Below are 13977 nucleotides of genomic sequence, written 5' to 3'. Positions count from 1 at the left end.
AATTCAACCTGCTATTCCAATTATTTTATCTACAAAATGTATTACACCAAATTAATCAATAACAACTAAAGCGACTTTATCAGTGTAGTGGGTGACATTAACTTACAAACTGCGGACTACAAACAATTGTCAGTTACTACGACACATTTGTGAACGGATTGTACTTAATAACCACATATTTTTCGAAATATCAACATATCATCTCACTCCCATCACGTAGAGAAACGTACGTGAGTAACATCAAAACAAATTCGCATTTAAATGATCGATAAACTTTAAGAAAAAATTTAATTCAAATTTTTGGAATGTAACAGTGTTATTAGACCTACCGGAAAAGAATGTTATATTTGCCATTCCTTAGGACTTCCGACCGTATTTATGATCCAAGATAGTGAAACTGATTAATTCTACCTGTTTGGTACGTTCATTTTAAGTGGTAACATCGCGATAACAGTGAATTTTATATAAAACTAGAGCCCAATTCTGGTGCAAAATAATTCAAAATTATGAGTTACTCCAACGCACTTCAAGCATTAGCTTTACTATAATTAAGGTACTGAAACTTGACAGTGTGTACCACAACTTAAAAACACAATAACAAACCATTTCATTCAGAATATAACTCTATTTCGCAGCTGTTGCTTTTACTTGAAGTGCGTTGGCTATTCACAGTGGGGCTGAACAACTTTTTTTCGACAAGTCAATGTACATGAAATTTTATTCATGATTATGAAAGGACGTCACCTCACGATTACTTTAAGCCCAAATTTAAAATATTTTATCGGGAGAGTTTCCAGAAAAATTTGTTTTCTTCCATAGCTGTATCTGTATCTGTACTTCGATGAGCTCTGGTGGGCGTCTATCTTCTCGTTCCAGCCTACGTTCATTATTTCGTCATAGGCTGATCTGTAACCATTCAAAATATACCAAATTTGTCATAGGTTCCTAAAAAAATACAACTGTGGTGATACCCAATATGTGCCAATGTCGCTTTTCTCGAAATATTTATATTCATCGAAGTACAGATACAGATACAGCTATGGAAGAAAACAAATTTTTCTGGAAATTCTCCCGTTAAAATATTTTAAATTTGGGCTTAAAGTAATCGTGAGGTGACGTCCTTTCATAATCATGAATAAAATTTCATGTACATTGACTTGTCGAAAAAAAGTTGTTCAGCCCCACTGTGTATTCTCTTCTTCACAAGAAATAGATACTCATCAAAGATTTTTTTTTTTTTATAAAAACGACGGTAAAAACACCAACGTCAATAAACAGAATCCTTTTTCTGACAATTATTTTCGGGCAAGTAAAAATGCGGTAACTTTGAACATCTTATTTCGCATCTCACGCATTTCATTGAAAACGAGAAATTTTTAATTCATTAATTAACCATGAAATGTGTGCTGAAAAAGGTGTCTCAAAGACAGGACGACATGAATCAAATTGAAGTAAACAATTTGAAATTCTTTGTGTTTTTCGAAATGAGTGTCACACAGCTAACATTACTCGAATCGTTTTCCTTCATTTCAAGAGAATAAAAAATAAAAACTTCAGTCAATACCATATCAATATATCAATAACAATATCAGATGCCAACGTCTTTTACATATGTTCTAGGTATCTAAAAACGGTTAGATCAATTCATTTCAATCCTTATATTTCCATCTGGTGATATTCAAGAAATTGAAAAACAATTACAATAATAAGATAAAAAGGTATGTGGCTGTGGTATACGCTGTATGTAGCACTCCAAATTTATGGTGGGGACTGAGCAAAAAATATATTTTTTTTATCAAAGCAAACAAAGTTGTGTAGTCAAAGAGAAGACGTTGTGTTTTGTAAATGGTGCGGGTTAACAGACAGTGATTTTAGTTGCTCGTCGTACGTTGCAAAGAATAGTTTAATAAATTTTTTTATTATTGACAAATAATTTTTAAAATCATTTCTGTTCGAGTGTTGTGCCAGTACAAAGGAAGTAAGCAAATTAAATTCTGTCATCGGAAATAATTGTTGTTAAATTCAATTTTATTAGTTGCCCTATTCCATGAAATTATTTTGTTTGCTTTGATATGTTGCGTGCCGGCATTAAAACTATAACAATAGAAATATATCGGTTACAGCCAGATCTAGATATAAATAAGAGTGTTGATGTTTTTATCTGACAAAAGCCCATACCAAATAGATGTAACCTTGACGCCTTATTATACGAATTCTTTTCGTAATTTTTTTTTATTTTAAATTTAATTCGAAAGAGGTCACATACAATAATATTTCATGAAATAATCTTCTGATTCCATACTCTTTTTTGTTGAAATATTCTGCAAACAATTGAACAAATATTGGTGGAAGATAAAGTTATGTCACATGGTGATATACCTTTGCCGTGTACAATATTTGAATTTCGAGAGCGTCACTAAAGATAACCTTATATATATATATTACAGATGGTATAAATTCTATCTACGATGATATGATACGAAATGAAGTGTATTTGAATAGATCTCCCCTAAGTATTGCAAATTGCAACCAATTGATGTTTTATGATACCTCGCCGTTCAAATAAATTAAATTTTTCATTCTGCCTTCTATCACCAATTATTCAATTTATTTTTTCACAAGTCAAATTGCATTTTAATTGAGTTATTCGATAACGTCAATTCAAATGTCTCGTTATCATATATTACGACATATCATATCCAAATTAGAAAAATTCTTTTCTATTTCAGTTTTTTTTTGATGATTACCACTCTCTGGGTTGTGCATTAACTTATAAATTTGGTAGTTAAATGATCATTCTTTAAGTCAACACAATAATGTGTTGATTCTTATGCCGGATATTCTTGTAATTAGCTTGTTAGGTTTATCAATATTCAGTGTGCTTACGCGATTTTTCGTTTTATTAAATTTATAAGTTAGACATCGCGATGTGTAAAACGCACACACATCGAACGCATTGAATTTAACAGACAATGTGGCACACAGGAACGATAATTAAGATGGGGCGTTCACAAAGTACAACGTGCATTAAAAAACAAAAAAAAATATGTTGAACAGTAGTGTCGATCTAAACCAAGCAAGATTTTTGTTGTACGTAATAAATGAACGGCACCAGATGCTATAATATCAAACTTCTTATCAATAACAAAAAATAATGTTCGATAAGTAATATTATTTTGATTCATTCTATTCTACGAACAATGCTGCGAATTCCTAGAATTTCATTCAAATTCATTTACTCGCAGCTGACGTGACAATCTTTACTTCGCAATGCGAAGTTTATAAATTAATTTGACTCACTTTATTTATCCGAGAACTTTCGTACGCTCGTTTCCAATTCAACTTTCTCTTTGCCAAAAGGAAATTGGTAAAAAAATCTGGCCATTACAGTAGAATAAATTGATGAACCGGTGTTGGTAAATTGTCTGCTACATTAGATCTACACCACCATACAGTTAATGTGTTGTGGTACATACGAATATTCTAGTGGTCCATAGTTTAGACGTACTTTGAAATTCAATGAGCAAAATGCTAAAATTTCTCAATTGAACATCACATTCTACTGAAGCCCAATAAATAATATTTTGTATTGACACAAATATTTGTTTTTGTAATGTTTTCGAATGTTTGTGAACGCACTTTAAAATGCTCACAACATTCAATAGCAAACAAATTATATTCTTGATTGTCTCAATATTGACTGTGCGGTGTTATTATTTGCTATTTAGTTCTTTGAGTGATTTGGTTGTTTTGTATTTCAATTTCATTTTTAAATTAACATCAACAAAATGTAACAAAAACCGATGTATGCAAATCTGGAAGAATAAACTGGAATTGATGAGCTTCCGTTTCAATTTCAATTCGATTGTAAGTAAAGGAAGATCGTCGATCGAAAGAATTTGTCACACCTACATCTTGGTATTGAAACGATTGTTTTCTTTAACTGGAAGACTTGACAATAGCTGGTATAACAACCGTATACCAAACAGAATAGAACCACTCAGAATATCGTGATCGCATATTTATCTCTTTTTTTTGTTTCATTAGATTAATTTCTGAAATTAAATCACATTTTTCATGTCTATCCCACTGAAGTAATTTTTTTTTTTCGAAAAAATATTTGCGGTCAGGTAGGTCCACACCTAATTTATTTCATTCGATTCTTCTGTACGAAATACTTAATATGAAATAGAATCAGAAGAAACGATACAATCATCATGTATATTTAACTTTGCAAGCTTTAATAAGCAAATACGTTCTCGTATATTAAAATATGCTAATAGAAGAGTAAACAGACAGTGATTTATTACAAAAGCAAAAGCGATTGAACAAAAAAATAATAATTAGAAATGGTCCCTGGATAACTTCGTCACATATAAATGACTTATCTGCTAAATCGTAATACTCAAAATTAAATTTAAGCTCAGTTGATCAGTATGCGTAAGATGGTAACTATTCTTCTTTTATAAAGGAATTGTATCACGTAGGATATTAACCGAATACAGACGGCAAGTATATGACTAGTATTGTCGGGGCTATTACTTCCATCGATCAACATATTTTTAATCTGTTGATTTCAAATCTTGTACTTCAATTTTTTAACATGCATTTTACTAAATAAAAGACCATATTACCCAGAGCTTGTCATTATTTTTGTCGTCCTAATCGATAACGGATGCATGGCTATTGTTTACGTTTATTTCATTTTTTTTTTTTAATATCATTTAGTGTTTAATACAAAATCTTTTTCTTCATTTGTTTGGACATTTTAAGGAGATTTTTACCGTTGGTCATGGCTGATTTCTTTCTTTGCTGTTTAATCGACAGAAAATAGTATGATAGGATATGTCGGTTCGGAATCTTTGTTCTACTCTCCTTCAGCACCTGGCTCGTTCCACATATAATATAATAAATATTATTGGCGGGTCGTAATGGTGTGTGTATCCAATTTTTGAAGTAATTTTCGCGATTGTTTTCTTTTATTTTTTTAAACCTGTTTCATACTATATCTCCAAGAAAGCTTTTTTTGTTTGTTTGTAATAACCATTGGTCGTTGACCAAATGAGAATCGAAGCTACCTTTTCGAAAGATTAATCGTGAGTTATATTTTGATGATTTAATGGTTAACAATGTTTTCGTTTCCTACGCTCTTTCTGACATTGAAATTGAACTGGGAATAACCAACTCGAAACGGAATTTTGTGCGGTGTTCTTATTTTTCGGCTTCATTTGAATTTAGGCACGTATGACTGAGTATTATGTTATTAATATACATCGAAAATTGTTGAAATTTCCGTTCAAAAACCGATTTATTGTTATTGCTCTGAACAAGTTACGATTGGCAAAATACTTTCATATAGTTCGTACGCTTCTACAAGAGAGGATTGCGCTGAACCCGAACGTACAATGTATACGAATTCGAATTTTCTGCTATTTTCTCGTCAGTTGTAATGTCTAATTAAAAAGTGTTTCCATTCAATACACGATTTCGTAGAATATTATTTTTACATTGACCTTTATTATACTCAGTATGGAATGTCGAATGACTCTTCTTTTTAGACATGAACGATTATGCTTACCTCAGAAGAAACATTTCAAACTTTTACGTTTAAATAAATTGCGAATATTCAATCGTCGACTTATAGCTACATTAATCATTCCTAACACCATCTGTTGACTTAGATTCGATTCATTACAGAAAAAGTATTAAGTTCAAGGTTCACAGTAATAAATAAGAAAATAAATAAAAATTTAACTCAGTTAAATAATAAAAATCAAAATTGTTTCAGGTAATCGTTGAAATGTCTTCATTTAAATACAAGCTAGGTATAAACGAATTATCATCAAAGAAACAGCGCATTTGGAATGCATTAATTGCAGAATTTGTTGGTAAGTGTTAATTTGCATCGTTACTTTTATTCCTTTGCAAAATGGTCTACCCGTTTTCACTTGTACTCGTTTTTTTGTTTTGAATGTTTTTTTTTATCATTTTATGTTTAGAAATTTACGTTAGTATCAAAAAACCTTGGCTGAAAAATGTATTCCAATCGAGAATTAATTACGAATTTGTGATTCAATGTATTTAAACATGATCAGTTCTAATATATGTGTAAACTGATCACTCTAACACTTGGTGCACTCAAAATTATCCATTTATTATCTCATTATAGGATTTCATTTCTGTAATTTAAATCGTTGTTTACGATCACTAACGTACACTATTGGTCATACATTTTATTGATAGCTTAACCAGCTATTACAGTTTATTGGTTCGAGCTATAAACCAAGTTACGGGTTTGAATTAATAATTGATTTTGTGGTCGACTGTAAACTTCCGAGTAACGTTCATTCATTGTCATTTTTCTATATTTTACATTGAAGCTTACTACCTAGTTGCATGCTTAAGACTAGTAATTTTTATAAGAAATGAAGGATGTTACTTATCTCTCTGATGTAATTAAGATTTGCAAAAGAGTGCTTGTCAGGGAAGCAGTACTAGCTATAAAATTGTTACAAGCGATCTTTCATGGGATCTTGCCAAAACTCGTTTTGACTGAAAATTGTGCAGGTCGTCAAGAATCCTTAAAGGATCTTAAAATTAGTTTTTAATTTTTGCGGGGGATTTTAAGTATCTTATTATAGACCCAACCAGACTATCTGCCCACATTGAACAAATATCAAAAGTCAACTTTTTGGTACAAATATTCTATGCTAATCAGAAAATTAATTTGAACTGTTCGCACCTATGCGCAATATGGACATATTTGTCTTTTTGTCATTAACTTCTGTTTTTTTTTTTGTCAACTTCAAAGCAAAATTTGTTCATATTAAGTTAATAATTTGTTGTGTACAACATCCGTTATGAGAAGTGTTAATGTGCGAAAAAGTTGGCTTTTATAGTCGATTAAAATGTAAATTTTAGTTTATCTAGACAGCTGCGTCGTTTGTGTGGATAATTGTGCTCTTATTAAACCCTACTTAATTCGTCCTTATTGTGGTCGTAGTGACATTTCTCAACATATCCCATTTCATACGAATGTATACTTCCCTCATGCTATATGCATCTGCATCACTATCTCATTTACTTCCACGAAGCAAGCAAATGTACTAGAACTGTAAAAGACATCGTTCCTCATCTATACTTAACCTTTAGCTATTATTGTAAATTACTAAAGATTTTGTTTCTAATAGGCATCTTTTTCTTAAACTTCTTCGGCTGTGCATCATGTACCTCTAACAACAAAACAATGATCTCATTCGCATTCGGTCTAGCAGTTTTTATGGCTGTGATGGTAATTGACTTTTAATTAACGATTCCAAATCGAGTTTACATTTGAATATCTTAACTAGGCCATCGGTCACGTTAGTGGTGGTCACATCAATCCAGCGGTGACAATCGGAATGCTGGTAACTGGTAAAATATCGTTCGTACGAGCAATTCTGTACATTATCGTTCAATGTTGCGGTGCAATTGCTGGAACAGCTGCCTTAAAATCTCTAATTCCGGAGGAATTCCACAATGGCTTGGGTCATACAGATCTGACGGGTGTACTTCCCGCTCAAGGACTCGGAATCGAATTCTTCCTTGGCTTCGTCCTTGTGCTTACCGTATTCGGTGTCTGCGATGAGAATAAACCAGACTCAAGATTTGTTGCTCCGTTAGCAATTGGCTTAACAGTAACATTAGGACATTTGGGCGCAGTTGGATTTACAGGTGCATCAATGAATCCCGCACGAACGTTTGGAACTGCCGTGATACGAAATGCCTGGAACAATCATTGGGTATGCGAGTGAATTGAATACCATTGAGTCAATGGCTTCGTAACATTAAATCTTTTTTCATAGCTCTACTGGGTTGGACCGATTTTGGGAGGAATTGGAGCGTCCCTACTCTATACCCAAGTTCTCAGTGCACCGGAAGATGAAAATGTAGCAGAGAAATATCGTACTAATGCCAGCGATAAAGAGGTATGTGCAGACATCCAAATCTTTATACGTCACATTTGAAAGTTTTTTTACGTTTACAGATGAAGCGATTAGAAGGCTTTTAACAAACGAGAATTGAACGTTTATCAAGCTCAGCTTCCTGACAATCTTATTTTTCATCGATCCTACTTCTGTTGTAAATCTGAACTAGAAACTAAATTTTAAGGCTTATCATCCACCAATGCGTGCAGCTTGAAGCACAACAAGAATTTTCTTTTATTTTAACTCTAAGAAATTGCTTTAACCTTAAGCGTAAGTTTGTATTATTTTTCGAATAATAAATGTCGTCGAATACGTAATACTTCTGTTGACATTTTTGCGGTTTTAGTCTGATACAACTTATATGCTCACTGTAGCAGAAATAAATTGGAATTTCCTCGTTGTACTTGCTCCATAAGTTGGTGCAATGGCTATTGGAGATTTTATTCTGAGATGCTTAAACTGTTGTATTAAACAGACTTATTTAATACGAAAAAGAGTATATCTGTGATCGATTATTATTTCCTGTCGGAGTGGCATAATAAAATTATATAAATCACTGAAGCAGAGGGTGATTCACTGGTTAATCTGGTTTATCAAAAAACGAACAAACACGGAACTCAATTTTCAGGCTAATTCCAGTATGCTCACCATATTCACTACATTTCATCAATAGACCGTGTGCGATTTTGAGAAAAAAGTTTCATATTTCAATATAAAGAAGATTTACCATGAAAACCATTGAAAAAAATAATTAATTTTTTTTATAGAAATTATTGAAAAATATTGTTGCCACCCCGATGCCATCCCACTTATTAGAATCTTAGTAAGAATCCAATTAGAATGAATTAGAATGGTTCCGATATCCTTTTAGTCTCATTCAAATTACAGCTTTTAAAGTGAGATCTAAAATCATGCAGACATTTTTCAGATATTCTGTTTACACTTTTGTTCTACAGAATAATAATCTACATCAATTAAAAATAAATTATTTATACTGCACACGGACTATTCTAAGCAAATTATAAGCGCTTCACCCAACGAAACATAACGCTGCACCCGAAACCTAAGTTCCGTGTAATTTGTGGTCCTCTGAAGATTTGCATTACCTTTCATATCTGCAAGGTCATTACGATGTGTCAAAGACCGAAAACAGGATCAATTTTCCGTTGATGGAATCAACAATTTATGTTGCGTTTTCTATTGTAACCAGATATTCACCGAAGGCTACCAATGGAAAACGAATTAATTATCGATGCGATCAACGCAAAATTGCTCGTGTGTTTTCGGCGTCATCCTGACGACGTATCTGATTCATATGGAGTTGAAGTTGTCGGTGTCCAGGGTAAAGCGAAAAAAATTACCTCCGTTCGTTGCGTAATTATTGTTCCTTATAAATTAAGTGGAAAATTCGATAGTTTTTGATTGCTGATAAGCTTTATTGAAAAATGATATTTGGGTTGAACTGTTAATTCATTACATCTTCATTAAATGCAATTACATGAGTCCTTTCTGGGACATGAAAAATAAATAATAAAAAAAAACTGTTTACGGTCAATTAGAGAATTGTAAGCAATTTGTATGTTTTGTGGATGATTTTTGATCAAGACAAACAATTTTCCAAAAAATATTCCAAAGATGACATTTTTAGGTATTGGGTCTTTCTTAGACCATTTATTCCCCTAAATTTTACCGCTTCCGAATTATGACTTGGCCAAATCTTATTAAATAATGACGTTCGCATTTTTCAGTGCTGCCAGCAGATTGAAATCATTTACAACTCCATAAATATGCATTGTCGTGAGTCGAATATGTGTTCTACCCCCAAATATATCCACTCATTGGGGGTAAAACACTCGTTGGACTCTCCCGAACGCATATTTAGTGAGTTATCAATGATTTAAATCTGCATGTTGGTCAAAATTTTTGTAATGTTTCGTACATCAGAATTTTTGAAACTATTTTTTCAAATTCTGGCTAGTGGTTTCCCCCTCAAGAATTATAGATCTTGTATTCACTTTACTTATTTGAAGTTACCAGCAATAGTTGCTACAGCATTTGAGCAAATAACGGTAATATTATATCGATAGATAGATTAGAAAGCATTAAATGTACACAAACCATGGCGAAATGTAACAATCCCTAAATGTAGATTAATTGTTTGGACCAGTAATCAGAAACATTTCCTCTACGCTGAGGGATTATATTGCATTTCGGTGTAAATTACAATCAGAAAAAAATGAGATACGACACAATTGCTATCACGTAGACGAAGGGACAAAATTATGTATTTTGAGTCCAGAAGGTTTTTCTATGAGAAAATCCTCGAAGGATTTTCTAGGATTCGAATGAACTTTCAAACATTTTACTAGATTTTTAAGGATTATCCCTTGATTTTGAAGGACTTTTGAAGGATTTAAGGACTTCAATAACAAAGGATTTTCTTCTGAGTGTAAAGGTATTTCCTATGTTTATCTGCATCACGTTTGTGGGACCCATATGGAAGTAGATATTTCCGCACTGAATTTTTTAGGATACACGTTTGCAACTGTTCACGCTAACAAACGAAGAGAATTGTGTCCGATTTCCATATCACTCCGAGTGTAATTTACCCCAAGCATCAAAATAAAAATAAAATACCGCGCTAACGATAGTCTCCATCATAAAACTTACCCTCTTCATCGCCTGTCCGCTTCTATCGAATAATTTTCTACTTCGCCGTTTTGCTCGAACCATTCCTTAAAAAAACTTTACCATCCTTGACGGCTATTTTACCTTCTTTAGCCATAGCAGCGACCTGAGCTTTCGTCAGTTTAACTTTCTGTACGTCATTGGCCGCACTTTTCGGAGACGTATTCTTGGCTTCAGGCTTTGCTTTTACGGCTAATTTCTGCGATCCACTCGGCTTACTGTCTGGACTGGAGTCCGGAGTGGTTTTCTTCGATTTAGTCTCATTTTCAGACTTCGTAGTTGCTTCGGCGATTGGTTTTTGAGTAGCCGCTACTGTTTTCTTGGTAATTGTGATGCCCTTGGGAACATTTTGGATGTTCACTTTCGTTAGTACTGGCAGTTTGGCCGAAGGACTTGTCTTCTTTAGATCAGCTGAACGGGTCAGTCGCTTTTCCACATCACGATTGTTGCCTTTGAACACCTTGCGGTTGGTTGATTTCTTTACAGAGAGTAAAGCGAACTCTTCCACCTCGCCTGTGTATGGGACGTCCGTTCCATCAGACATATTTTCATCCTGATTATCTGGTTCGTTGATAATGTTTAACGGTTTCTGTTCGAACGGTTCAACAAAAAGTGTCTCATGATAATCGATCTCGGTCTCTTTGCCTTTGCGTGTTTTATCGTCCTCGTCATAAGCGGCCTGCAAGCAAATGAAATGAAAATCGAATTCACTTCAAAATAAGCAATCAATGCCTCGGTACCTGTTCATCAGAGTGTTCCACTTGACTGTGGGAAACGAGCTGGTCTTCCGTGGTAAAGATTAGATCACAGAATTCGCAGGCATATTGCTCGGACAGTGTATGGGATTTGATGTGATCAGTGACGTCATCTAAGCTGTTGAATTTCAGCTTGCACAATGGACAAGTCAAATTTTGAGTGGCATGAATAGCCGAATGGTAAATCAAATCGTCTCGAACGGTGAACACTGCAACAGAATCCGTTTTTCGTTATATAAGAAATGAATGGTCGGTGTTCCAATCACTTACATTTGTCACAATCGCTACATTTGTACGATCCTTCGCCATCCTTGTGTGAGCGAAGGTGTCGAGTCAAATGATGACTGAGCAAGTACGACTTTGGACATAGTCGACATGGGAACGGGCGTTGGCCAGCATGTGCCGTTAAATGACGAGCCAATTTGTTTGGAGTGGAAAAACTTTGATCGCAGTGTTCGCATTGGTAGGGTTGATCTAGGGTAAGGGAAATATTTAGAATCTTAGAAGCTGAATATTTTTGCGTTAAGCTCAAACCTTTCTGATGAATCACTTCGTGTCGTTCGAGTCCTTGTTTGAAGGCAAAACTTTTTCCACACAAATTGCATGGGAATGGACGATTCTTCTTATGTCGTTCGATGTGCTTCTCCAAATCTTCGGCATTCAAATATTTTCGGTCACAGAAGGAGCACACATGCTTCGGTTGTTCGACGTGAATTTTTTCGTGACGTGACAGCAATGTGGATCTAGAAAACGATTTCGAACAGACCACACACTGGAACGGTTTCTCCCCGGAATGAATGAGAGCATGCTTGGACAGATCGTACTTGCTGAAGAATAACTTCTCGCAAATGTCGCAAGAAAATTTTCGTTCTCTTGTATGATTCGTGACGTGAATGTCCAATAACTGTTTCAATGGAAAGCTGCGTTCACAGTATGGACATGGAAAAACATTGGTCTCGACTGGATCGGCAACTTTCAACGGATCCTGTTCATTCTCTAAAATCACTGTAACAATTTCCACATTTCCTTGATCGTCGGTGCGAATGATTGGCTCGCAAAGTTTCGGCTCAGCGTAACTTCTCGCATTTTTGTTGAGAATTTTGGGATTTTTGTTAAGAATTTTCGGTGCTGGAGCTGGCGCTTCTGGCACTGGTGTTTCGATAACTTCGATTTCTTCGTTCCCCGTTTCACCTTTTACAACAACAATATGCTTAGAATTGACGGCGCTGGATGCATTCGACTGTGATGATCGGTTCAAGAATTTGATTGTAGGTTGAGACGTACTTGGCGGTGATTTCGTTGGACTTTTTGACGAAGGTCTTGGCAATTCGGTTCGTATGCGCTTTGGCGATATTTCGAAAACCTGTTCGTTGCTAGGTTCTCGTTTGATGGCTTGAGGGACAGTAAATTTTACCGGCGCCTTTAGCAACTCGTCGGGATATTGTGGAAGAACCAATTTTTCCGGCCATGTACCAGTCAGTGGAAATTGCTTCAGCAATGTGTCGGCTTTTTTACACATTTGCTTGAAACGGTAGCAGAAATCCATCAAAAGACGACAAGAGTCACATATCAACGAGGGCATACCATCGTTTGTAAAAACCTGTAAAGAAAAGTAGAATTACAGTCACCGACATGGATCTTTTAGTTTTTATCATAGAAAGAAGTGGTCTCTAGATTTCATCACATTTAAAATTGGCTATTTCACCAGTCCAAATATAGGTTTTTTTTCTCGATGTTTTTTTTACATTTTTTCTCGATTTTTTTGACCGGTTCTGGTCAACTGACCAGTGATTTATGTAGTGCGCGATTCGCGATTTGTTTCGTTAAAAAAGCGGCTCATTTTGATTCCAGGAAGTGGGGAATATCATCAATAACAATCAAATTGCGATAAAGAAACAATTTTGGTAAAATTCAAATTCTTGCAGTGATTCTAATTGTTGATTTCACGATCCGTCACTATTTAACATGGTAAAGGTCATTGTCTCTGCTACCCTAAACAAACCCCAATTTAAGAAAAGCCAGCAGAAATTCCCCTCACTTACTTCAATTGATATGGTGGAAATGATTTGCAGTGGCAACGGAGCTTTACTTTTGATACGATTTTCTGTTGAATAAATATTACTCAATGTGTCGCTTGTTGAACAGCAAAATCTGCACAGTCGCTTATTTTTCAACTGTAATTTTAATGCGGCCTCACTCTCAACTTTATTGGCCATGGTTTTAATTAGAATTTGAATCGATAAATAACAAAATTTCAACGAAACGAAACTAAGAATTTAGTAGAGACAATTTTGTCGGTGACACCAAATGCAAAATGGTGGGTAAAAGTGTATTGAGTGTGTATGTTAGTAATTTGGCAGGGTGGATTTTATCCGACAGATGTCGTGGTTTTTTATTGTAGTTCATGTAGTTTCTTTTTTCGAAAACATTTTCTAAGAGTTTCGCGAATGAGGCGGCCAGGTGTCGCTTCTAGTTAAAATATTGATTCTTTTCAAATTCTATAAATTAAAAAAAAGTTAAAGTAAAAGTATTATTTACAGAAGCAGAGAGCTGATTTAATTACAATA

The 13977-nt window shown here is 34.4% G+C and overlaps 2 protein-coding genes across 4 annotated transcripts in view; one reads left to right on the top strand and one right to left on the bottom strand.

Moving 5' to 3' along the window:
* LOC119073611 (aquaporin AQPAn.G) overlaps window positions 1–8296 on the top strand; it is a 33813-nt gene extending 25517 nt beyond the window's left edge. The window contains exons 1-6 of one of the 3 annotated variants that reach the window (XM_037179187.1): window positions 1803–1978; window positions 5789–5888; window positions 7191–7291; window positions 7350–7781; window positions 7845–7967; window positions 8027–8296. In XM_037179187.1, coding sequence (XP_037035082.1) covers window positions 5801–5888; window positions 7191–7291; window positions 7350–7781; window positions 7845–7967; window positions 8027–8050 — 768 coding nt within the window. In that variant the 5' untranslated portion in view covers window positions 1803–1978; window positions 5789–5800 and the 3' untranslated portion in view covers window positions 8051–8296. Of the gene's footprint in view, window positions 1–1802; window positions 1979–2996; window positions 3016–5788; window positions 5889–7190; window positions 7292–7349; window positions 7782–7844; window positions 7968–8026 lie in introns of those variants that run through there. The other 2 variants (XM_037179188.1, XM_037179186.1) reach the window with 2 other exon arrangements.
* Window positions 8297–9392: 1096 nt separating this feature from the next.
* Window positions 9393–13739, bottom strand: LOC119073462 (zinc finger protein 181-like). The gene is made up of 5 exons (XM_037178966.1): window positions 13453–13739; window positions 11945–13010; window positions 11681–11884; window positions 11396–11619; window positions 9393–11334 (listed from the first exon to the last, which is right to left on the bottom strand). The coding sequence occupies exons 1-5, from the start codon at window positions 13624–13626 to the stop codon at window positions 10675–10677; spliced, it is 2328 nt and encodes a 775-aa protein (XP_037034861.1). The 5' UTR covers window positions 13627–13739; the 3' UTR covers window positions 9393–10674.
* Between the last annotated feature and the right edge of the window lie 238 nt (window positions 13740–13977).

This window comes from Bradysia coprophila, unplaced genomic scaffold (genome assembly GCF_014529535.1).
Source record: "Bradysia coprophila strain Holo2 unplaced genomic scaffold, BU_Bcop_v1 contig_138, whole genome shotgun sequence".
In the NCBI taxonomy this organism is placed as follows: Eukaryota; Metazoa; Arthropoda; class Insecta; order Diptera; family Sciaridae; genus Bradysia; species Bradysia coprophila.
The sequence above is the reverse complement of the archived record's forward strand: the minus strand, read 5'-3'. Positions and strand labels throughout refer to the sequence as shown.